The 24390-nt window shown below is 47.0% G+C and overlaps 3 protein-coding genes and 1 long non-coding RNA gene across 5 annotated transcripts in view; 1 reads left to right on the plus strand and 3 right to left on the minus strand.

Moving 5' to 3' along the window:
* INTS4 (integrator complex subunit 4) overlaps window positions 1–6726 on the minus strand; it is a 32995-nt gene extending 26269 nt beyond the window's left edge. The window contains exons 1-7 of the mRNA XM_053971074.1: window positions 6401–6726; window positions 5401–5595; window positions 3416–3533; window positions 2616–2722; window positions 2225–2410; window positions 917–967; window positions 208–296 (exon numbers count right to left, since the gene is read on the minus strand). Coding sequence (XP_053827049.1) covers window positions 208–296; window positions 917–967; window positions 2225–2410; window positions 2616–2722; window positions 3416–3533; window positions 5401–5595; window positions 6401–6592 — 938 coding nt within the window. The 5' untranslated portion in view covers window positions 6593–6726. The remainder of the gene's footprint in view (window positions 1–207; window positions 297–916; window positions 968–2224; window positions 2411–2615; window positions 2723–3415; window positions 3534–5400; window positions 5596–6400) is intronic.
* Window positions 6727–8676: 1950 nt separating this feature from the next.
* Window positions 8677–13005, minus strand: KCTD14 (potassium channel tetramerization domain containing 14). Of its 2 annotated transcripts, none has more exons than XM_053970783.1 (2): window positions 12796–13005; window positions 8677–10065 (listed from the first exon to the last, which is right to left on the minus strand). In XM_053970783.1, the coding sequence occupies exons 1-2, from the start codon at window positions 12853–12855 to the stop codon at window positions 9394–9396; spliced, it is 732 nt and encodes a 243-aa protein (XP_053826758.1). In that variant the 5' UTR covers window positions 12856–13005; the 3' UTR covers window positions 8677–9393. The 2 variants fall into 2 exon arrangements, with proteins under 2 accessions (XP_053826758.1, XP_053826757.1); XM_053970782.1 differs by having other exon boundaries at window positions 12787–13005.
* On the plus strand, window positions 9917–11700 carry LOC128803644 (uncharacterized). The gene is made up of 3 exons (XR_008435795.1): window positions 9917–10006; window positions 10963–11080; window positions 11367–11700. It is a non-coding gene; the product is annotated as an uncharacterized LOC128803644 (long non-coding RNA).
* Window positions 13006–23238: 10233 nt separating the features above from the next.
* LOC128803669 (thyroid hormone-inducible hepatic protein-like) lies at window positions 23239–24390 on the minus strand. Its single transcript, XM_053970839.1, has 2 exons — window positions 23899–24390; window positions 23239–23629 (listed from the first exon to the last, which is right to left on the minus strand). Exon 1 carries the CDS (start codon window positions 24316–24318, stop codon window positions 23917–23919), a length of 402 nt encoding a protein of 133 aa, XP_053826814.1. The 5' UTR covers window positions 24319–24390; the 3' UTR covers window positions 23239–23629; window positions 23899–23916.

The raw sequence follows: 24390 nt of genomic DNA on the forward strand, positions 1-24390 counted from the left end.
TCAATAAGAAACAATCATGCTGATTTCCTATGAATGTTCAACAAATAACAGGAACCAAAACTTCACTGCATCAGTGCATTCTCATCAGGCAGCCATTTGTACACATCAGTTTCCTAACAGCTCCTCCTCAGACCTACTAGCACGAAACTCTCAGGATTAGGATGATTACTCGGCCAGTACTTTGAGGACAGTGCACACAGGACATACCTTTCAGGGTAAAGCTGACTGAGGACCCAAATCAGCTGAACTGCAGCACTGCGCACTTGTTCATAATCATCTGCCAACAGCTTGCAGGCCTGAAAGAATATTTATACCTGAAACATCTCCATCTGAGCTGTCATTCACTTCCCACAATGTCAGCAGCATTCTTACCACAAGACAGGACAGATTAAAAATCAAAATGAACCCAGTCTTCCCTGCTACTCCCTAGTATTTCCACGTTTGATCAGGCAGACTAGATCTAATCAAGTCAATCAGGCACATCTTTTAAACTCCAGAATTGCCTGTACTATGCAAGAAGGATGAAATGTGAGTCTGCAATAGAATTGACTTGATACAGGCAGCAGATGCACAGCTTTACTGACGATACAAGCTTTATGGGTACTCTCCAATAAACAAAGGTTTAAGACTTCCAGACTATGACTGCCAGATGATAGGAATGACTTCATCATGCCTTGCCCTTTCCAGGATCACCTTCCCAACAAACAATATACAACAAAGCATATGCTTTAGTGCATTCAAGCACAATGGATGCAAAATAACCTTTTATTTCCACTGTCATACAACAAGGAATATCTGCAACCTAAGTGTAAAATACTCCTCCTCTGCTCAGTGCCCTCCTCCTCACAAAACACACCGCCAGAGAATTCAAAGAGAAAGATGTGCAAACAAGTACAAAACAAATATAACGTTTTACCTGAGTATAAATAGCTTGCTGTAACTTTAATCCTCTTTCATGAAGCTGTAGCTACAGGGGAAAAAAACAAAAAAAAACAATGCAAGAAAGTGTAAGTACAGGTTTAAGGGACACTTTAACCTGGGACACCACTGTTTCATTTTCTGCTTGCATTTCTTGATTGCTGCCATAATTAAAATACCGCATTACCTGGACTGTAAGTATTTTAAATAATACTCTTGACTTCAGTATAATTTTTTTGCTTCATAGTCATTCATACTTAAATTAGGGAAAAACAATTTATACAAATACACTGCCTGTTCATTGTCCCAACCTTCAAATAGTTTTTTAGTGTTAGCCATATTCAACCACAATTAGAACAGATAATTAATTACTTTACTACCACTCCTGAAACATGGATCCAAAAGTAGCATTTACATGGCATGAAAACTCATGGGCAATCTTTCTGTTACTGAACCACAGGGACAGCAAAGTGTCCTACATTGTTTCTTTTTAGAAGGATGACACGTCCAGGAGAGGGAGATTTCAGAGAGATTCAAGTGCAATCTGATCTCCTCAAACGCGTCTTCCTTCCTTCTCTGGAGTTTAGTAACATTAATTCAAAGATCCTTGTTGGCCATCACATTACACGGAACATTATATAATAAACTTTCAGGGTAATAGAGAAACTTCTATATCCCATACACTTACAGGCAACTCACATTAAGCAGTATTTTGAAATGCATGGTCTATGGTTGCATTTCTGCAAAGCTAAAAGCTTCTGAAGGGTCCCCACACAAGAAAAACCAGTATATAGTACTCATGAACAGTTATATATATATATATATAGTATCTCATGAACAGTTAGAGAATGCTAACGAATGTAATCATGAGGCTACATGTTTGCTTTAAAACAAACTTCTTTCTGGACTTATCACACAGGTTTCCTATCATAAGCAGATACCTACTGCATTTTGGAGCACCAGTAGTTTACTGCAGTTCTGGTAACCAATACTAAATCAAGAAATAAATTTGTCACTAAAAGAAAGAGCCTACACACACCCAAAAGAATGAACAAGTTGAAAAGCTGCTTCAGCTATAGCTGAAACAGAAGTTATGAACCACTCAAATGCCCTTTCAGATCTCAGGCCACTCGAAGATTTCAAGACCTATCTTATTTTTTCAGGTAGTTTTGATACACTGAAAAGGCTGTTACGAATTTAATTAAAATAATCTCTAAACCAAACCTCTGTGGATTAGTTTGCAGCCCTCTCTCAGCTTCCTGATACAACCCCAAACCATTTCTTCCACGGTACCAGCTACACTTACCATGGCTTTTATAGCTGCAGTCCTAACTCGAGGGTCCTGATCATTAAAATGATCTCCTATTATCTTCTGGACATCTTTGGCTGCCTGGCTTTCAGCCTCTTTTGCAACACCTTTTTCCACTGGGCCAAGACAGCCAATTAGCTGCAGACACTTATTCCTTACACCATGAGAAGAATCTGTCAGATGCTGTGGAACAAGAGATGAGCAGATGTAACTGTATTCTTATGGTTCTTTCAGTCCTTTGAAACATCGTGCTATGTTTCCTAGCAGTTATTAATGTTAGTATTGTAACAGTTTGTTGAGAAAAATTAAAATCATTTTAATACTGGCTACCTTTGTTTTTTTCTTGTGGCAGTGACAAAAGTTTCCTGGTCCAGGGAGGCTTCCTTACCTTGCAGGCTACCTCCACCAGCCTCATCCTGACAGATGGATTCTCTGGGAGTTTTGTGCCAATCACTAACAGGGTGTCCAGCAGCTGAGCAAGGACTTGGTGAGACTCTGCAAAACAGAAGAGTGAAATGCTATGCACTACTTTGCTGAACTCTTACCAGCTACAGGATCAGAGACTGATCCACATTGGAAGGCCACCCTGAAACATTCTCCTTTCAGGGCCTGAACTAGCCCAGCTCCCTCAGCTATGCCTTGTACATCACATACTCCAGTCCTCTACCACCTCAGTGGTACTGCTGAACTCACCCAACCTTCCCAGCACTAATCTGGCACTGCGGAACCCAAAACTGGATGAGGTATTCCAGATGTGGCCTAACCAGTGCTGAGTAAAAGGGTATAATACCATCCCTAGACCTGCTGGCTACATTCCTGTTGATACAGCTTGATGAGCTGGCCTCTAGCATGATATAAAAAAAAACTCCTCTTCAAACACATTTCCATTTTAAGCAAAACTGTCCTGTAGAACAGAAAACCTCAGAAGTAACAGCTCTCAGATGGAGATGCAAAAGCAAATTTTGCACTCCTTTAGAACAAAGATATAGAGCAGGGTCAGGGGAACATTCTTCTCCTCCTCAGAATGTGGTGGTGTTATCTGTCATCATTCCCAAAACCAGAAAATAAATACTCTAAGCAGCAATTCCCAATCATACATCTGAGATGTAAGGCCTTGCCACTGTCCCAAATGCTTTGACAGCATGATTCCACCTTGACCTCAAGCACCACATCAAAAGTGAGACTTACTCTCATTCTGAAGGGTGTTAATGGCATCATCCATAATGCAGTCTGGGGAAAATCCTGCAGTCTTTGACAACAACCCCAGCAAGGATGCAATCTTCAGTCTTACAGAGGCATCATTCTCCTGGAAGGAAACAACATCCAAAAAAAACCCCAATACAGCAAGGCTAAAGAAAAAAAAGAAAACATACATCTACTCATTTAAGAAACAGCAAATGCTGTCAGAGGTGATAATTACATAAGTAACCCTCATCAATTAATATTCCTTTAAAAATAATTTCTAAAGCTCATGCATTTTAGAGATTTATTTTGAGGCTTCTAGAGACTCATGCACTCCCTCTTTCATTGGATTGCCAAGGATATCCAATGCAAAGTAGAAAGGTAAAAAGTCATCTGGATGTCATACATGGATCTTACCAAGCATTTGTGCAACATTCAGAGTTGCAGAAAAATTACAGTAACAAATATCCCATCTTACAACAAGAAATTTTACAGTTACAACTGTTCTATCTGTCAAGTGTTTAAGAGAGACTTCAGTGCCACACACAGCCTCCAAGTGACAAATGTGACACCCAAGGTAGCAGTCCCTTTCTCAACTGAACTGAGATGCGTTTTTTATTTTAGGATTGAAGCTATGTATTTGAACAATGGATGCTGTCATCAGGACTGTATGGGGACTGCCCTACCAAAATATATAGGGATGAAGGAGCACGAGGCTACAGGACCATCTTAAACAAAACAATGACACTCCAAACAAATAAATCATCACTGCAGTTACAGCTTTCAGGGTCAGGTTTCTGGATGATCAGGGAGAGTATAAGTGTTATGGAGTACTAAGAAACAAGTTTTTTTGAAAATTTTGTCTTTAAGTAAAATAATGTCAGCTATGGTAGTTTTGAAAGCAGTATTTTTAAAAGCTGGATTCTGTAACAGGCTGTGCGCTTGCCAGTGTGATCTTGTCTGCAGGTTCCTGAGTCTCTCTTCTAATACAAGCTACAAAAAAAACTTCAAGTACAAATAATCTGTTATTTGACCAGGAACTCTATTTCATAGAATCAGAGAATCATTTATGTTGGAAAACACCTCTAAGATCATCAAGTCCAACCCTTAACCCAGCACCAACAAGTCTACCACTAAACTGTGTCCCCAAGTGCCACATCTACACATCTTTGAAGTACCTTTAGGGATGGTGACTCAACCACTGCCCTGGGCAGCCTGTTCCAGTGCTTGATAATCTTTTCAGTGTGGAAAGTTTTGCAAATGTCCAATCTAAACCTCCTTGGAGCAGCCTGAGGCCATTTCCTTGTTCCACTGCTTGCTAATTGGAGAAGTTTGGGCAGTTTTCTCCATAGATTTTGATATTAGGAAGAAATTCCTCACTGAGAGGGCGGTGAGGTACTGGCCCAGAGAAGGCTGCCCAGGGAAGCTGCCTCATGCCTGGAAGTGCTCAAGGCCAGGCTGGATGGAACTTTGGGCAACCTGGTCTAACAGAAGGTGTCCCTGCCCTAGCAGAGGGGTCAGAAGTGGATGATCTTTAATGTCACTTCCAACCCAAACCATTCCATGATTCAGTGATTTTAAAAGTGCTTCTTTTTTACTACATAAGCAATAACGAAAAGGTTTCTCCACTGCTAGAGAAAATTAAGAACAAGGTAAGGACACATCAGTCAGGAAAGTGTTGGATAAAGCTGAAACAGCTCTAGACAGCTGGGCTCCCTGAAAAACTTGACATGGCTTTTGTCCCTTGCCAAGTTAACTACCACACAGGCCATGTGCAGGATAACTTGTCACAGGCTGCTGAAACCATCAGCACAGGGATCAAGTAACACAATCAGAAATCACTTGGGTCAAGGGCTACAGCTGCTCACTCTCAGCCCAGGCTGTTGGCAACTGAGTCAGCAACACAGGAGCCTGTGAGCCCCTGTTCAATGTCCCACACCAAGCAAACAGGAGCAGAAGGAGTAAGCATGTTTGACTCCCAGCTTCACCACCTTGTAATAATGCTCCAGCAAGATCCTGACAACTCCTTCCACGCTCTCCACTTCCACGGGCTTCCTGGCAAACTGGAGCAGGTACTGCAAGGCATCTGCAGGCGAGGTGGCTTTGCACAGGTCCACGTGGAGCGCTGCCGACTTGCTGGGCTTGGTCAGCCGCAGCTTCTTAGTGGACAGGTCCTCGTGCTGCTGCTGTGGGCAGAGGGACACGGCTCAGAAACACAGTGTATCCAGACCCACTCCTTCCCAGACTGAACATGGGGAGGCCTAAAGAAGCTCCCATGTCCCACGGCAGTCATTAGCCCCTCCTTCATTCATCTGAGGAAGAAACACATCCTCATGCCGCCGTGGCTGTTACTGTCCTGGCCACGTAGTCCCAGTCCCCGCGAAACTCGGCCTCTCCCCACCCTAGGCTGGATCAAATTCTGCTGCTTCCAACACCAAACAACTAATCCAGGGCAAACTTCTCCCACTCCCACCGGCCTGAAGCAGCCCAGAAACTCGCTGTAATTCCTTCCCCAATCGCGGGCTGGGGGATGCTTTCTCTTCCCTGCAGCAGTCGCGGCTCTGCTCAGGTCAAGGAATCAACATAACGAGTCTGGTTGGAAGGGACCACAGTGGGTCATCTCGTCCAACCTCCTTCTCAAGCAGGGCCATCTCAGAGCACACTGCATAGGACTGCGTCCGGACTGTTCTCGAGTATTTCCAGTGAGACTCCACAACCTCTCTCCCTCTTCACCCTGAGGGGAACATCTTCCCTCAGACCTCTCTCCTCCGGCAGCTCCAGCCTTCTTAAATTCGGGGCCGACCCGTCCCGCTCCTCTCCAACCCATCAAGGGCCGCCCCAGCCCCGTCGCCCGGCGAGCGGGCGGCGCTCCCAGGCTCGGCGCCGGGCTGGGCCGGCGGGTTTCCCCACAGCTCCGCTTCACCCGCCGGCACCTCTCGCCGCCAGGCAGAGCTCGGAGCCGTCCATCCTGGCCCAGGGGGGACGTGTTACCTGGACCACCTTGGTGAACTCCTCATACACCCGCTTCTTCAGGTGCGCCGCCATGACTCTGCCGCGCAACCCGGAAGAGGAGCCATAGAGCTGCCGCGGGGAGGGGCCCGAGGCGCGGCCCCTCTTTCCGCCCGGAGGCCGCACTCGATGGTCCGGCGGCCTCCCGTTGCCATGGGGACGCGGGCCCAACATGGCGGCCGCGGCTCGGCCCGCCCCGCAGCCAGAGCCACCCGCCCACCCCGCCCCAGGCCGTCTGCCCCGCGGTTTCCCCACAAAGTACGCCCAGGTTTCACTAGTATTCGATTTTAAGCCGACTTTCCCACCTAGTTGTGCTTTTTTAGCAAACGAAGAAATGACTGTTCGTCAGTTCTATTATATAATTCTCTTCATTAATTAGTATTCTGTCCTCTATTGGTTATTTATTCTTGCTTCTCACGTTAATCAGTCCCCATTTCTTAGTCTTTTTGTTATCTTTTTCCCGGGTAGGGAGTTTTGCAGCACATACTGAATAGTCTTTGTTAGTCTCTTGTTATCTTCTGGTTTCTGCAAAATACCCTTGTAGTCTATAAATTCTGCATTTTTGTGTCCACTTTCAGAAATACATCTCTCTCGCAGGTTTTGTTCATCAAAGCGTATCAGGGCTAGTTTAGCAAAACTTAAAGTTTCAATGATTTTCCCAATCAAACTCTAACAATAGCAGTTTGTGTAAAGAAACTTACCTACGTGCTGGCTAAAAGTGACTTAAGACTAAGGCAATGCTAATAAATAATATACTGATTATGATTAATTAAAACAATTAATTAAAAACAAATAGGAAAATTATTTCCATCAGAATTGTAGAATCACTAAAGTCAGAAAAAAATTATACGATCATCGAGTTCAACCATTAACCCAGCACTGCCAAGCCCACCACTAATTTCTGTCCCCAAGTGCCACATCCACACATTTTTTGAGCACTTTCAGGGATGGTGACTCGGCCAATTTCTTGGGCAATCTGTTCCAATGTCTGACCACCCCTTTAATGAATACATTTTTCCTGATTATTTTCCTGGCACAACTTGAGGTCATTTCTTTTGTCCTGTCCCTCACCTGGCTGCTTCCTCCTTTCAGGCAGTTGTAGGAGTGATAAGGTCCCTCCCTGAGCATCCTTTTCTCCAGGCTGAGTGCCCCCAGCTCCCTCAGCTGCTCCTCACCAGACTTGTGCTCCATTGCTCTTCTCCAGGACACTGCAGGGCCTCAATGTCCTTCTTGGAGTGAGGGACCCCAAACTGAATGCAGGATTTGAGTGTGTACCAATTCAAGTTTCTCATGGCAGCAGTCCTATGGACTTAGGAGGTCGGTTGGTGTGAGGCTTTAACTATTCTATACTGAGATTTTTTTTCTCCTAATATCTAATTTTCATCTCTTTTGTTGTGACTTAAGCCAGTTTCCCCACCCTTAGTATGTACAAAGTGTAAGAGATCTCTTTAAAGCAGCCTTTTGTCTGCTGGGAGGCCTCCTCAATCTCTCTTCTTCCAGGCTGAGCACCACCAACCACTTGGTTATGATCAAAAGAGCCTATTTCCTAAACATTTTGTCCTCTCAGACACTGACTGCATCCATTCTTACCAAGGCTATGAATGTGAGAGAATTCAGAGTCCCTTCACACCTACAGCAGAACTGCCCCACAGTCGCTGGAGTGACTCATGGCTGTCACTGGGGGGAGGTCCATGCTAGGATAAGCACGTCTGAAACACAGATTAATTAGGAATGGTTCAAATCTGTTCCCTAAGGACAAAACTTTAGGTCTTTAGAATTCGGGGAATCTTGAGGGGAAAATGCCAATAAATAAAGCACTTCTGCCTCATTCAAAAAAATTTTAAAATTTATTTCCTTGAAATCCCAGGGACCATTCTATGATTCTGTGGTTATTGTCCTTGACTGGAAGAAATCCATCTTCCAAGAAGTAAAGGAAATGTGATCCTTATCAAATCAGCCATTATGATTCTCAGACTGATTAAACCCAAGCCATCTCCAGTACAAAAATAAACTTTCAAATTCTAAGATTTTTAAAAACACATTGTAGAATGCAACTTGTGTTCTGTAAAAGCGAATTTGCAGGCTGTTGCTTCAGTACCACTTACTTCCCACCAAATCATGGCAGGTTTTCCCAATTCTTCCAGGAGCTTATGTAGTTAGAAATATAATAATAATAATAATAATAATAGTAATAATAATAATAATAATAATAATAATAATAATAATAATAATAATAATAATGTCATAAGAAAGAGATTAAGATTGTGTGGTCTGAAAGAGGAGTGTGTGTCCTTAGATTATAAACTCCTCACATCAGTGATGTTTTTGCCTTTTGTTGATCCTGGACCATAGCTGAGGTTCTCTGTCTTTCCTTCAGAACAAATAATAAATAATGGTAATAAATACATTGAGTAGAGAGTAGGCTGCCTGCTGGAGGAATAAGAAGCAATCATAGGACACTGAATCCTTCCTTTTAACCCAGATTCTAGTGTAGAAAGGAGGGAGAAGAATAGCTTTTGCCTTCCCATTTAGAAACCAAATTTAATTCAAGTATGTGGTAATATCACTGTTTCAGTCAGGATTTCCACATATATGGCCTGTTCCCATTTGCACTGAGAGAACAACTCTACATGTCCATGAGACATATTTGGGATTATTAATTTCCCTTAGGCTGAGTGAGGTTGGCTTAATTCACAGATCCATCTCTTTGAACTGAATGAATAGTAACCAACACTGAAGAGTAAAATTTGTCCTTTTTCTGGAGCCTTTTAAATCCTCTAAAAAGTTATCCCCTAAAGCCCAAGTAAAGTGGCTCTTAAGTGCTCTTTGATATGGCAAACAGCCAAAGGAGATCCTTTCGTTGGCCTGTGCGTTTCTTCCTGTCCCTCTGGTAGCTCGTGGTTTAGTCTCCACAGTCCAGGTTAATTTGTTCTAGTGATTGCTTTCTAATGTTCCCTATCAATGGTGGCACTTTGCTACCACCAGGTGAACAGGAACTTGTAGAAGAAGTCATGAGATTTGAAACGAAAAACTTTTTCAGCAACATGGGGCTGAAAGGATATTTTATACCCTTTGGCTTCAACATCCATTTGAATGCAGTCCAGCAGATCAGAAATACTTGGCACAGCCTTCCAGGGGCCAAACTTCACCACGGATTTTTTATCCATGTCCAAACTGTTCAAGGCATCCTGACACCTGGCTGCGTCCTCCTCGGTTCTGACCACGCATACAATGACGCTGGACTGTCGGGATGCAACCGCTTCCGCCCTCGCGATGCGGATCATCAGCTCGATGTTCTCACTGTAGTTGGGCACACGAGCCAGAAACTGCCTCCTCGCCACGAGCTCCCCAAAGATCTGTGGGGAGTCCTCAAGCTGCTTGATCAAAGGTTCTATGTCATAGAACAATGCCTCCTTGTAGACGTCCTGGATGCACTGGGTGGGCACTTGGTTACTGCGCAGGTACTCCAGGATGTATTTGAAGTAGGTGCCTGGCCTGTCGATGAAGAACCTCCCTTCAGAGTCAGTCCTGAGTTTGGGCTGGCCAGTGAACATCTCTGCCAGCTTGGAGCCAGGGTGTTTCTTCAAGGTGCTCAGTGTTGTCGTGTACATCTCCCCACCAACATTTAACTCCACAATTGGTGACAACTGAAGAAAAAAGTGACAAAAAGCCATGTGCATTATCAGTCTGATGTCATCAACATGGAAGTGTCAAGGAAAAGACAGATGACTGTGGTTGGAGGATAGAATGAGTGAAGAGCAGTATGAGCTCCCATTTTGTGGGTATCAGATGGGAACCTCCACCTGATTTATTGCAAAAAGCAGATGCAGAATGCTAATACAACTCTCGCAACCAGAGCAGCAGAGACTTGGACATTTCTAAATGGCTAAGTCTTCACCTCATCTTTGGGATGTAGGAAAGTGTCATTTTCCTGGTGGGAAAGATGGAAAAGAAGTACCCTGCCTAGGAAATCTGGGAGTGACTACAGGATCCAACACTGATCTTCTAAGTCACTTACAAGCATTGTCCCTGTGGGCCACCTACAGCAAGAGCAGTACGTGAACTCTCACCCACCCCTTGTGCAGAGGGACAAAGATAGAGCCCAAAGCTGTGCCATTTCATTTTTATCATCTGAAATGTTCGTTCCTCTTCAAAGGAGAAACTAAAGCTCTTTAAACTTTATAAATAGGTGGAATTGGCTTCCACTCATCTGGGAGTTCAGCTGCACACACTGAAGGAAAACACAAAAATCCATAATGTCAGAGGTGAAGGACAGAAGTTGTTTAGCAAAGCACCTAAAAAAGTATGATGGCTTTAGTTAGGAAGTAAAGGAAATATTTCATGCAACTGACATGGACTTAAGAGGGAAAAAATGTAAAGATTGTGGTTTTGTTTGCTTTTTTTAACCCTCTGTATTAACACCATTGTGTGAATTGAAGGAGGCCTGAATACCTGGAAAGTTGGACTTTTTAAATTGGCCTTCCTGTATGTTCAGTTCTGAAAAATTTTACTAGCTTCCCTTTGCACTTGTTCATTTTATGTAGTACTCAGCAGATGAAAAGAAAAGGGAAGAAAGAAAGAAGACAGTTCCTTTCCTCCTGCCAGCAGTACTGTAATGCAAGTCACAAGCCAAGCCAGGGCCACACCTGCCATTGGGAAGGCGTGAGTCAATAAACAATCCTATTTTCCAGGAGCTCACCTGCACTTTCTTGGATCTGATCACAAAAAGAGCTGCCTCAGTGCTGCTGGTCACATGCCTCAAGTGAAGTGTGTACTTAAGTGCTTAGCTGGATCACATGGGTACAGACCCACGGGATGACGCAAATTGATCTCACAGCACACCCCAAGAGAAGGGAGGGCTCCTGTGCCCTCTCCCTGTCCTGTTCTTGTACCTATCTATGTGCTCTCTTGCTCACCTCATGCCAACTCTGCTTCTCTTTCATTTTAGTGAGCTGGATTGGCTGGATTGGCTGACAGAGGATTTAACAAGCACAGAGCTGACAAAAGGATGGGACTAGGAACAGACAGCCTGGTGCAATGGGAGACCTTCCCTTTAAACAGGAGCAAACAATCAGATTTAGCAGAAACTTGCTCACACCCTAAGCAAGCCAGGGAAGCAACACGAGATTCAGGCCAAAGACCCCGCTGGAATACTGCTTTGCACTAGTGTGGGTATTTTCAACTCAAGAGCAATCATTTACGCTTGGGTCAAGACGACAAGCACTATTCTGTCTGAGACTATCTTGTGATTTCCACCTACTGAAATACAGCCCAAAGCTGTTTCTGTGTCAAGTCTCTCTTCTGTGTCAAGTCTCTCCCTAAGAGATTTGCTGTTAGTCCAAACAGATTTGCTGTTAGTCCAAGAGCTACCAACAGCACTCCCCACCAGGGACCATTTGACAGGAGAGTCTCAGGCTTTTGAGCCTTTGCTCCTTTTTCAGATGGCAGGTCAGATGTTTCATGCTGTTTGTCACTAATACAAATGAATAACATGTTATTCCTTAATCCAGTAGCCCAACTAACGTCATGTTCTTGCATCTTGATTAATGGTTTTAGCCTGGCATCAAAGTGGTTCCCAGCAGACTGGAAGTACTGGCAGCAGCTGATTCCCAGTTCTGTAATTAGTCAGCAAGGTGACAGTCAGGAAAGTAATTCTATCTATTTGTGCCCCAGTTTACTGATCTGTAAAACAGTTACTTCCATGGGGAAGCATTTTGCAACTTACATCTGAAAAGTGCAACATAGGATGCTGTGCAAGTGGGTTTTCTTAATACAGAGAGGTCTGGAGAAGAGATTGTTCATTTTTAGCCAAGAAGACAAACTGGTTAGCAATAGACTGAGGGCAGAGGAGAGTAAAAAAAATAATCTCATCACTGATTTCTGCCTAGTAACATGCTGCTTGTCTGAGACTGCCATTAATTTTCCTTATAGGTAGAAAAACTACTGCTCCCACCTGATTATCCTGCATGTCAACAACACAGGGCAGTTTTGCATCATTAGAGACTCATAAGACTTCTTCAAAACCCCAAAACCTACAACAGGCTTTTATTTAGGGAATTGACCAATTAAAGTTCATATTAATTGAATTCCATTTCTTGCCAAAGGAGAAGAACCACTCTGGTTATTTGCTGTTGTCAGATCTTGCATGCCTGTGAGAGACCTGGCCCTCCTGTAACACAACAGGTGCAAACAGGCCAGAGTCAGCCTAGTTTTTAACTAGAATCTTCTTCTTAGGGATATATTTGGCAAGGCCTGGTGTCTTCAGATTAGCATATGGCAGAAAAACACCCACTCAAATGTAGCCCATTAGGGCTACATGTAGGGGTGCTTCGATCCTGCATGAGGGAATTGTGCCCTTGAGGACATACCTTACTCACCATATGCAGGCTGCCGGTGACCTGCTTCCCAAGGGGCTTGTGCTCTGATGAAATACTCATCTTCCTCAGGAGCTGAGGACTCAGCTGTTTGGGAAAACCTGCTGCTCAGTGCTGGTGTCCTACCCCACACGCCGGATGGCTCCCAGCTGTGCTCCAACCCTCTTTCTCTTAGTCTTTCTTTGTTGGGTCGCCTTTCCCCTGCTCCCAGCCAGCTGCTGCCACGGAGGTTCCAGTTTGTCCCAGGCAGAGTCCTGGTTCTAGCTGCAAGTGTAGGGAGAGGGGAGGGGACAGCCTGAAAGCGGAAGTATTTGCTCTTGCTCATTAGTTTTCTGGCAACCAGCAAGGTGCAGGGTGGACTCGGGCTGGCTGCCAGCACACCTCGTGTGCTGCTATTTGAGTGGTGACTAAGGGCTGAATAATCCCTTCCAAGGGAGGCCCAGGGTTCCTCCAATGAGCCCCATGAGGTGTACCTGTGTGTCTACCTCTGCCTTGACAACTGGTTGTATCAAAACCAGTAAACATTTTCACAGCTTTTTGGCCTCCATGCCAAAAATGCCTCCATGCCTCCACTGCTGCTTTATAGCACAGTTTATCCCAAACAATTTCACTGATCCCATTTTTCACTCACACTGATGACAGATCTACAGGGTGTCTACAATCTGTCCAAGGTGGTGGCATTTTCTTCCTCACCCATACAATCCCTGGCCACTGAGTAATTTGTGCAAGGTAAATAAAACCAAACCTGAATCTCTGCTTGAGCAGAGATTGAGAACTCTTCAACTGACCATAAATATTTGATTATTATCTTTTCATGACATTGTTTTCTAATATCCTGTATCCACCAAATATAGAATGTGGACAGCACCACAGATTTAGTGGTTGTAAGACTATCACAAAATCAAAACACTCACAAGGATGTAGTGAAGGTGAACTTGAAAGTACTTAAAGGGGGGGCTTATAAAAAAAAGAGAGTGAATTTTTGCCTGAGCACATTGTGACAGGACAAGGGGGAACAGCTTGAAGATAAAAGAGGAGAGATTTAGATTAGATATAAGGAAGACATCCTTTACTGTGAGAGTGATGAGACACTGGCACAGGTTGAGAAAGCTGTGGATGTCCCATTCCTGGAAAAGTTCAAGGCCTGGTTAAATGGGGCTTTGAGCAACCTGTTCTAGTGGAAGGTGTCCCTACTCATGGCGGGGGGAGGGGGGGGTTGCAACTAGATAATCTTTGAGGTTTCTTCCCAATCCAAACCATTCTGTGATTTTATGATGATTCTCTGTCTGTGTTAATTTATTAAACACAGAGTATTACATCAGAGCTAGCCTAAATAACCTCTCCAGAACCAGACCACAGCCCTGCAGGGTCTCCTTTATTTCATTCTAGGTGGTTTTAAGTGCACTGTTGCTTCCAAATTTGTCTTCGGGTCACTCATCACTTCTGTGTCTTTTTTTCATTATGGTGGCAAAATTGCCATGGGCATGATTGTCCAGAGATGTAACTTAATGTTTGTTATGAGAGACAATATCTTTTATTAGGTCATCTGATACAGATGGATAAAACTATCCATGTTTTAGGGCACATGAGGCATTCCCATGTCTGTCAGATTCTGCTTCATCTTGCTTGTTTTTTTTTTTTTTTCCATTTTTTTTCCAGTTTCTGTTTGTCTAATAAAGGGTGTTATCCCCTCTACCAACCTTGCCTTACTCTCTTTTGTTTCAAGATGCTTCCCTTTGCCAGCAACCAAAAGAAAAAGCTCAGACAAATACAGCTTCCTAAAAAATTTCCTGGGGGAGATGCTAATTATGAAAATTGACAGCATGGTATATAAGGAAATAATTTGCACAAATTCTGCATTGTGCTCATAGACACTAGCTTTGTTGCTTCGGAATACCCCAGCGGTTTTGCTGGATCTGTATCCTCTCAGAAGACAGCATTGATCTGAGCAGGAGCTTGAGGCACAGAGGGAAAAACAGTTAGAATTTAGATTGATTCACTTCCCTTGAAGTCTGTCCTCGTGAAAGGCTCCCTCAAAGCTTCTTGAAGCTCCCTCCAGCTTCTTGAAAGCTTTGAGCATTTGGGTAAACCTATCATTAAACCCATCTTACATTTTGCTTTTGGTTCTCTTAAGCATCCTCAGAGATCCTCAATGATAACCTCTGTCTGAGTTATCTCTGCTGCTTTGAATAGAAATGCTTGAATTTCCCCTTTACCAGACCAGCAGAACTGGTAGTGCTGGATGCACCAGTGAGGTCTGCTTGGGACCCCAGGTTTTGTGACTTGTAATAAATCTTAAAAGATTAATGCTTACTGGAATACAGGGAGACCTGGAAGATCTGTGTGTCCTGGACCTCTAAGGGTTGCAAATCCCATTCTTTGGCCTGGCTTATGTAGATGTTTCAGATAATGTCCTGGATATAGCTGACAGACTTCACATCCACCATGTCTTCAATGCTGGAGGTGGTAACCTTTCCTTCTGCAGCTGCAGAGCTGGAAAGACGGGTGGACCATCACCTGTCTGCTCACCCAAGCTTTTCACTCGGGCAGGGTGAAAGGCAGTAGATGAGTTTACCTTGTTCATCTGAGAGATTTCCCCAAATCAGAATCAAGGGTGGCTAATGGCATTCGATTCCACAACAGAAATCCTTACCATTTTAGCAAAAAGAATAGTTGCCAGCTCACAACTCTCTTCTACTGCTACACCAACCACGGCTGGTCCTTCAGAGTGATGAATATACTGGTCTGGTTCCTCTGCCCATAGTTTTTATTTGATGTAAAAGGGATATTTCCTAGCCTGTAAGCTCTTTCATGCAGGGACCATCCTTTCCCTGTTTTTTCATGAAAGAATTAGCCTGTACCTTGGATGAGCAACCACAATATGAATCATAAGAATAATCATATTAGTGCTTAGAAATTTGGTTTTACCAAAAAAGAATAACTTGACAGTGACTTTGTGGGGAATAAATATGTGCTTTTTAAAAATTGTATAAATATTTATATAACATGAGCTGGAATATCTCTGTGCTGATACATACATTTACTCAGAGACTGATGAGGCACTGGCACAGGTTGCCCAGAGAAGTTATGGCTGCCCCACCCCTGGAAGTGTTCAAGGTTAGGTTGGATGGGGCCTTGATGAAACTGATCTAGTAGATTACATCCCTGCCCATGGCAGGGGGGTTTGGAACTGGGAGATCTTTAAGGTCCTTTCCAACCTAAACCACTCTGTGATTCTGTGACTGCACATCAGTTTGGAAAATAGTACTATCCATAAAAGTATTTATAAAGTATTTATTTCTTTAATATATTCAATTGTCAGCCTCTGTTTAGGAGACTCAGCATTCAAGAACCACTCCTAAATCAAACACCATGTGCTGTGCAAACACTGTCAGCATTCCTAACTGGTGCCTTCCAGCCATTTATCAGCTCCACCCACCTTCTCAGGATGCATGGTTGAAGGCTTGTATCTGAGATCTGAACTGCCACAGTACATTCCACTGCTAAACAGCACAACAATTTTTCTCTTTTATTTTCTGTGCAATTAGAGTTTCACTAAAATAAAAGCAAGGCAGGAATGTCCTGCTCTTGTCTTCCTTTTACAGTGCTGTGGATCTTCAATTGCTGCCGAGCAATCAGGACCCTGCTAAAGGGGTCAACATGAATATATGAGCAGGGCATGGAGTTGCCTGGAGGTGAGTGGAGGAAAAAGGCATATCATCTGCAGAACATCTGTTCATTTTAGATGGAGGCTTTTGGAGCTGATGAGTCTCTGATTTCAGCCTGAAGAATGTTATCTCGCTTTTGTGATACAGGAGATTCAGAGAGCACTTGTAGCAACACGAACAACCAGAGCCTGCAGCACAGGGCATGGTGGCAGTCCTCCTCTCACCACAGATGCTCAGAGATCTCCAGTTTTGTAATCTAAAGTGGAAAGTTGATGGAGAACCAGTGTTTGTTCAGCCAAAGGAGAACTATTTCAACAGCTGAAGTTTTTTAAAAATGTCCTGAACGGGCAAGGGGATGCTTTCCTCTAGTGCCCAGCTCAGTAGGACTTCCCAAGGGTGGTGTATCTGGGAGGGAATGAGTCACTTGGAGGTGGGACCCAACCTGTGCTCAAGGCTCCAACCTGCCTGTGAAGAGCTTACAGCTCCTGTCCACCCACCCAGTGAGGGCTTTGCCCCTGGTTTCCCCACAGTTCACAGGGATCAGAGGTGAGCAAGGTCCTGCCTTCCTACTCCAGCTGAGCATCCCCACCTCCTCCTCTGTCTTCAGCTCTGGAGTGTCTCATGGCCAAGCAAGGAGGAGCAGAACTGCCTCATCTGTTTTGCTGGGGCTTGTGAGGATTCCAACAGGTTGCTCCAACAGGAGAGGACACGGTGCTGGGAATCCAGGAGAGAAGGAGATGTTGTGGGAAGGAAGGGGAGGATGCTGGGGAGAAGGTTGGGATCCAGAACCAAGCACAGAATGATGGCAGGATTACACCAAGGTTTTTCAAGATGGGAGAGACAGAGAGCTGGGGGAACATTCAGCTCAAAGCCCTGCCAAAGAAACCCAGCTCATTTCCCTGCACTGAAGCCTGGCCTTTGTGGCCAAGGTCCTTCACCCTCATGTCCTGGGGGACGCTAGTTCGACAGGAGTGACAGCTTGTAGGAAACACAGGACACATCTGCACAAGGCTTTACATTTTATTTACATTTCCAAAGAAAACAGTTTGGAGGGGTTTAGGCACACACAGAAAACAGCATCACTTCAAAGTTACAGATGCTTTCCTCAAAGCAACTACACAAACCTTTCATTTCTGCCCTGCAGAAATCCCCCTAGGACAGGAGTGAAACACAGCAGGAAGCTTGCCGGCAGGATCGGCCATGGGAGAAGTCAGATGGTACAGGCAGCACCCAGCAGGCAGACAGCCAAGCTCTGTGCTGCTCACAAAGGACGCTCCTCAGTGGGACTTGACGCAGGAGAAGAAGTGCCACTGGGCTTCGAGAACAAACCCTGTGGGAATAACACACATGGTCAGGATGTCCTCATTCCTGTCTGGATGTCTTCCTAAATAAGGGTAAAGCCCTGTTAATGCGCTCTGTTGTTGCTATCATTTTTCTATGCTCTCCATTTCACTACAGTGACCTTGGCCATGAGCCCCATTTCTGATGGATCATGGGGATGTCTCCCCAGGGGGCCTCAGGGATGAAAGTCCCCCCAGTATGGAGAACAGGTTTGCTTCTCAGGCTAGGGCAAGACTGAAGTGTCTGAGCTGTTTGCAGGTGGTGTGCCAAAGTTAGATATTTGGAAACCTGAAAGTGTGAAACTTCTCCCTAAAAATGACTGTTGCATTTTCTATCAGAGAAAAAAGAGAAATAACTGGAGCAGCAGTGTCTGGCAGCTCCTGGAGTCCAGTCATGGTATTTCAACCACCCATCCCTTTTGTTCCTGGGATCATTTGTGTCAGCAGCAGAAAGACATTGTCTGTGCTGCAGACTGGGGAGTTTTGGGGACGTGGAGCTCACAGAGTTGCCTTTGTTTGCTGACACAACTTGCATCAATGGCAATTGAGAAAGACACATCCAGGAGGATGTTTCTGTTGAGCAATGAAGTGCAGACTCAGAACTCCTGGGATTTGGGGGTGTGATGCAAACATTATAACACCACACAGCTGATGGGACATGAGGACAAAGTATGTTACCCATCAGCCAGCTCTTCCTTGGCACTGTGTGTCCCCAAGCTCTTACCTCAGAGACGGGAAGTGCAGGCTCAAGAGCTGGACTGATCTTCACTAAGGTTGATCTGCTCCAGGATCTGGCTGTACCTCCGGGTCAGGGCTTTGGTGTTTTTGGTGAGGTCTGTCAGAACTTGCTGCAAGCCATTGACATGATGGGACAGGCGCTCTTCCAGATTGCTGTCTGCACCCTCATCTAAGGCTGCGTCTGTGTTGGTGTCCGCACCAGTTGGGCTCTGGTCACCGACAGAGGCCAGGCCTTTCTCCACCATGGGCTTGATGGCCTTGAGGAGCTGGTAGCGCTCGTAGAGGTCCGTGTGGCTCTCTGCAGCCGGGGCTGCCCCCTCCTGCTGCGGGAAGACCCCTCGGAGCAGGCTGGGGAACATCACCTCCTGCTCCATCTTCTGCGTGGCTGAGAAGTACTGCTCCATGGCCCTTCTCCTACTGCTCTGGCAGTGCTGCTCTGGGCTCTTCTGACAGTGTCACCTGCTCCCAGTCCCTGCGGGGGCTTTTTATGCAGTGCTGGGGCACGTCCCTCCCCTGCTGTCCTCCCGTGCCAGCCCCGGTTCGGCTGGATGGCCTTGGGGTGGGGCTTGGCTCCAGCCCAGATAGGTCTGAGCTACACCATGTCCCTGGCTCTGTGCAATCTCTTCTGAGCCTCCCCGTGGCCTTCACCCGAGCTGGCTGGGGGTCCCACTGCATCCCTGTGCTCTGAGTGTGGTGGTGAGGAGGTGTCTGGGGTCTGTCAGGAACTTTCCAATCCTGCCCTGTCACCACAGTCCTTACTGGAGGCCCAGGATGGTGAGTCCAGCCCCTTTTCCCAGGGCAGGCAGGTTGCAGGCAGCACCATGGGAAAGCTGCCTTGATCTGGGCAGTTTTGAGGAGTGGAGAAGGAGAACAAGTGATAGATTTATCCAGAGAAGGTGAATTTCTCATGTGCTTTGCCTGAAAACTCACTTTCTTCTGTGCTGGTCTGGGGGTCTCACCCAGCCCAACTATGGCAGGTGGCCTAGAGAGCAACGCTGCTAAAAGAAGGTGATAATGAACAGGTGATACTTGTCTGAAGGTGCTTGTCCCAAACTGCTTATTAAAGGAGTAATGTGACCAGCAGCAGGATTTAAAAGTGACTAGAGAGTTAGAAAAGGTACTTTTAAAATTCAGAAGTTGTCAGCCTGGGGAGAAACATGAAAAGTTCCAAGTCTGAAGGAGGGTCCTTGGAGGGGCAATGACAGGAGTCAGAGACTGTGGGACCCAGCCCAAAGCAGCTCTGTTTTGGAGTATTCCAACCTCCACCCAGGCGTGGCAGAGCATCTTCTGGTCAGGTGCTGTGAGCAGCCTGCAGCCAGCTCCTGGGCTGACAGCAAAGGGGGCACGAGGCAGGGACAGAGTCAGTGCTGGAGAGGCTGGAAGACACATCTGGAGACAATCTGCTTCAACAACTGCTCAAGCAAGGTCAACAATGGGACCATGGATATTGGATAACTCTGAGAATGAAGATTTCACCCCCTTTATCGGTAGCCTGTGACAGTGTTTGAGCACCTTCAGTTTTAGAAAAAAAAATTAAGGTTTTCTTATGTTTAGATGGGATTTATTTTGTGTTTCAATTTGTGCCTGTTAATCTTTTCCTGTCCTGTCACTGAACACCAGTAGGAAGAGTCTGGAGTGATCTCTTGACCTCCATCACATCCTTACAAACACTGATCAGAACTTTCTCAGCCTTCTTTTTCCAAATCTGGACACCACCAACTCTCTCAGCCTTTCCTCATATGGAAGATACTCCTTCTCTCCTATCAGCTTTATGACCCTTTACTGGACTCTCTCTAGTATGTCCTTATCTCTCTTGTACCAGAAAGACCAGAACTGGACACAGCACTCCAGGTGAGGCCTCATCAGGGCTGAGCAGACAGGAAGGATGCCTTCCCTCCACTGCCTTTGCCCTGAGCGCACCTTGCTGGCTCACAGCCAAATTGCCAGACCACAGAGCCAGACCAGGGTGAGCGGGTGTGAATTTGTAGGGTGCTTTCCCCCAGCATCTGCCCAGGAAAATGGTAGGCAGCAGACAGGGGTACAGATAAGGCCAGAGCACCCCAAAAATTGAAAGGCAAGGGTGTACAGGCAAGGAACCTGCCCTGGGGGAAGGGAGGGGAACTGCCAGCCCCCCATTATTGGGGCTGGGCAGCATGTGTGATTAGGATGTCTGAAACTGGTTAGAGAAGGGAATTTGTGGTTTCTTACTCATTCAATATTTTGGGTCAAAACTGAGCTTTATCTCTTGTCTTCCTCACACTGAGCCCTGTGCCAGGTCACTGCTCTCTCATGGATATGATGTCCCTAAACAGATTTAAAAGAAGCACTGCCACTCTGATTTTCTTGAACAATCTGGAAGAAGAAGATCTTTGCCCGTGCTGGCCAGCAACAGTGTGGGTGCCCTGGGAGCCTGTCCAGGGCAGCACAGAGCCAACACCCCCTGCCACGCCAGAGATGCCTGATCTGCCCTGTCTGCCAACATTCCACTGGGACCAGTGCAGAAACCTCTTACCAGCTGTGGCCAGCAGCAGTGGCCAGCAGCAGGGTCCCGTCAGGCCGTGGCGCATCCCTGGGGCAGCCTGATGCAATCCCTGCAATCAGAGCAGGCAGAAGGTTCCTGTGACACACCGGGCTCAGAGCCAGCTGGAGGGACAGCGGCTCTCAGAGACAGACCCACGGGTCCTGGGGGAATGAAAGCGGCCCACAACACGTCAGCAAGCCCTTCCAGCTGCTCCAGGTCACAGGCCTTTGGGGACATCCTGCATCTCCCAATGGTTGTGTTCAACAGCCGTGGCCAGTGCTTCACCCCGTGTCCTGCTGTGACACTTCCCTGGGGCACCACAAGCCTCTCCAACACCTGAGTGCTGCCCAAGCCCAAAGCCATCGCTGCAGGTGACTGCAGGTGTCCCTTCCTATGACACCAGTGGGGTTCAACCCCAGCCAGCCACCAAGACCCACACAGCCACTCACGCAGTGCCCCACCAGCAGGATCAGAGAGAGAATCAAGGGCAAGAACGAGAAAAGACGTGGGCTGAAACAGAACCAATAATAGGGAAAGCAAAAGCCATGCATGCAAACAGAGCAAAGCAAGGAATTCATTCACCGCTTCCCATGGGCAGGTGGGTGTTCAACAGGACTGCAAGGCCCATCACAGGTAATGCTGGCCTGGGTAGACAAAGGCCATCACTCCAGTATATACTGAGCATGATGTCATATGGTCTCGAATATCTCTTGGGTCAGTTAGAATCAACTATCCCACCAGTGATTCCTCCCAAGTTCTCATGAACCCTCACAATCATGGCAGTACAGAAAGCAGCAAAGACCTTGGGTGTATGCAAGACCAGCTCAGCACAAACAAATAATCTCTGTGTTATCAACCATAGATTCAGCAAAGTCCAACACACAACGCCATACCATCCACGGTGAAGAAAATCATCACTACCCCAGCCTAAACCAGCACAGCCAGCCATGTTCTCCAGGGGACACAGATCCCACCCTTGAGCAAGAGCCAGATAGAGCACCAGAGGGACATCATCCCCGTCCACGGTCCTCTCCTCACCAGGAAACAGTCTCCATCCATTCCTTATGGTTTAACACCTGCCTCTGCAATCAGCATGGAGACTGAAGAGCTCCAAAGGAAGAGCTCCATCATGCCCCAGCCAGAGGTGCCATTGCAATGGGGATGGCCCAGGTCCCTCTGAGTATGGCCCTCATGCTCCATTTCCTCTGGATAAGACAAGGCTGCAACTTTGCCCAGGATGGGGAGAGACAGGGAGAGCAGATCAGCTCTGAAATCCTGACTCTGGCTGGAGGGACTTGTGTTTGCCCTCATTTGGGGAACTTGCTGATTGGCAGTTGCTTTCCTACAAAACCAGGACTTCATGGTGCTGGTGCAGTGAGCACCTTGGGTCTCTGTGGCCACAGAGCTGGTGTTGGGACAAAGTATTGGACAACCTGTTAGGCAACCTGGGCAACTCACCATCGTCCTGGGAAGCCCAAAGCATGCCATAGCTCTGGAGGGGGAAATGTCACCTCATGTATCTACAAATGAGCCCATGTGCCTCCTGCTGACACATCTCCCATGACTCTGGTTGCCCCAAAACCCTCAGACCTGTCCTTGTCCTCCCTAGAACCTGGCCAGGACCCTTTCACAGAGGGCACTTCTGGGTCTGCCCTCAGCTGCCCCCTCCAGAGCCCCCAATGTGTCCCAAAGCTGGGGGATGTCTGGACATGGAGCTGGGGTCTTCAGGGAGGCTACTCTCCAGAGGTGCTGAGATGTACAGTTCTGCCGCCCCTCACTATTACATGACTGGGCCGAGTGTTGGGCATATTCACCCTTTTTTGTGCACAACAATCAGGCATCAGCTTCTCTGGGGCTATTGTCAACAAAAGGAAGAAACATTTCAGCCTGAGGCTGGGGACAAAAAGGAACAGGTTGCCTGGTGAGTTTGCACAGGCCCTGAGGTTGGACACAGTCCTGAACCACCTGGTCTAGTGCAAGATGGCCCAGCACACAGCAGGGCATTGCACCAGGTGGTCTCTGAAGATCCCTTCCAACCCAAACAATCCCGTGGCTTTGGCATTCTTTGTCCCTTTCACATTCCCCAGCATTGCCCTGGAAAGATCCCACCCCGCATAGCCAGTGTCCCCCTGCCCCTCCCTGGGGCCCTCCATGAGTGAAAGCAGCACACTGACAACACTGGCTTCCCAGGGATTCTTTTATTAACAGAAACAGGGGGAAATGCCCTTGGAGTGCAGGTACCAGCTGGAAAAGGGCTTGGCAATCTCAAGGGACTGTTGGAGGTCAGGGCCACATCACAACACTCCCAACTTCGTGCCACTCTTTGAGAATAAAGAGGAGGCTTCGAGCCTGCATCTCTTCCAATGGCCTTCCCAGCACAGCCAGATGCTTCTTCCTATGAGGATAAGGCACCATCTGGTTCTGCCGTGGTCACAACCATCTCCGGTGTCGGTGCCAGGGCCAGGAGATCCCATCAGCTGCCACGGAGTGGGGAATGCCAGCGTGACTGGGAAGAGCTTGCAGTGGTCAGCGACGGGGACCTCTTGTGCTTCCTGCCACCAGCGCCTGTCCTGCAACAGCAGCATTCCTTAACTCCAAGGGTCATGCCAGGGGGACACACGCACCATCAACCCTGAAGCCCTGCAGTCTCTGCACAGGGCAATGGGATGGGTTCCCTCCTCCAGCATGGAGAGGGATATCCAGCCCCAGCTGAGGCGACAGTCCCCATTTCAAGGCCCTTCCCTCAGGTCCCCAGCCCTGCACTGTTGGGCCCCTCTCTCAGCAGGGAGGCCACCCATTGTCTTGCTGCTCCTGGACTCTGCATGTCCCCAGCTCTTACCTGGTGGCCAGGACAGGATCACCAGCTGGGCTGCCCCTCGCTGGGGCTGATCTGCTCCAGGATCTGGCTGTACCTCCGGGTCAGGGCGTTGGTGTCCCTGGTGAGGTGGGTGAGGACCTGCTGCAGGCCAGTCAGGTGGTGGGACAGGCGCTCCTCGAGCTGGGCATCCTCGGCCTCGTTGCTGTCCGCGGATGTGTCCACGTCGGTGTCGGCACCGGTCGGGCTCTGGTCAGCGACAGAGGCCAGGCCTTTCTCCACCATGGGCTTGATGGCCTTGAGGAGCTGGTAGCGCTCGTAGAGGTCCGTGCGGCTCTCTGCAGCCGGGGCTGCCCCCTCCTGCTGTGGGAAGACCCCTCGGAGCAGGCTGGGGAACATCACCTCCTGCTCCATCTTCTGCGTGGCTGAGAAGTACTGCTCCATGGCCCTTCTCCTACTGCTCTGGCAGTGCTGCTCTGGGCTCTTCTGACAGTGTCACCTGCTCCCAGTCCCTGC

The sequence above is a fragment of the Vidua macroura genome, chromosome 2 (assembly GCF_024509145.1).
Source record: "Vidua macroura isolate BioBank_ID:100142 chromosome 2, ASM2450914v1, whole genome shotgun sequence".
Classification (NCBI taxonomy): Eukaryota; Metazoa; Chordata; class Aves; order Passeriformes; family Viduidae; genus Vidua; species Vidua macroura.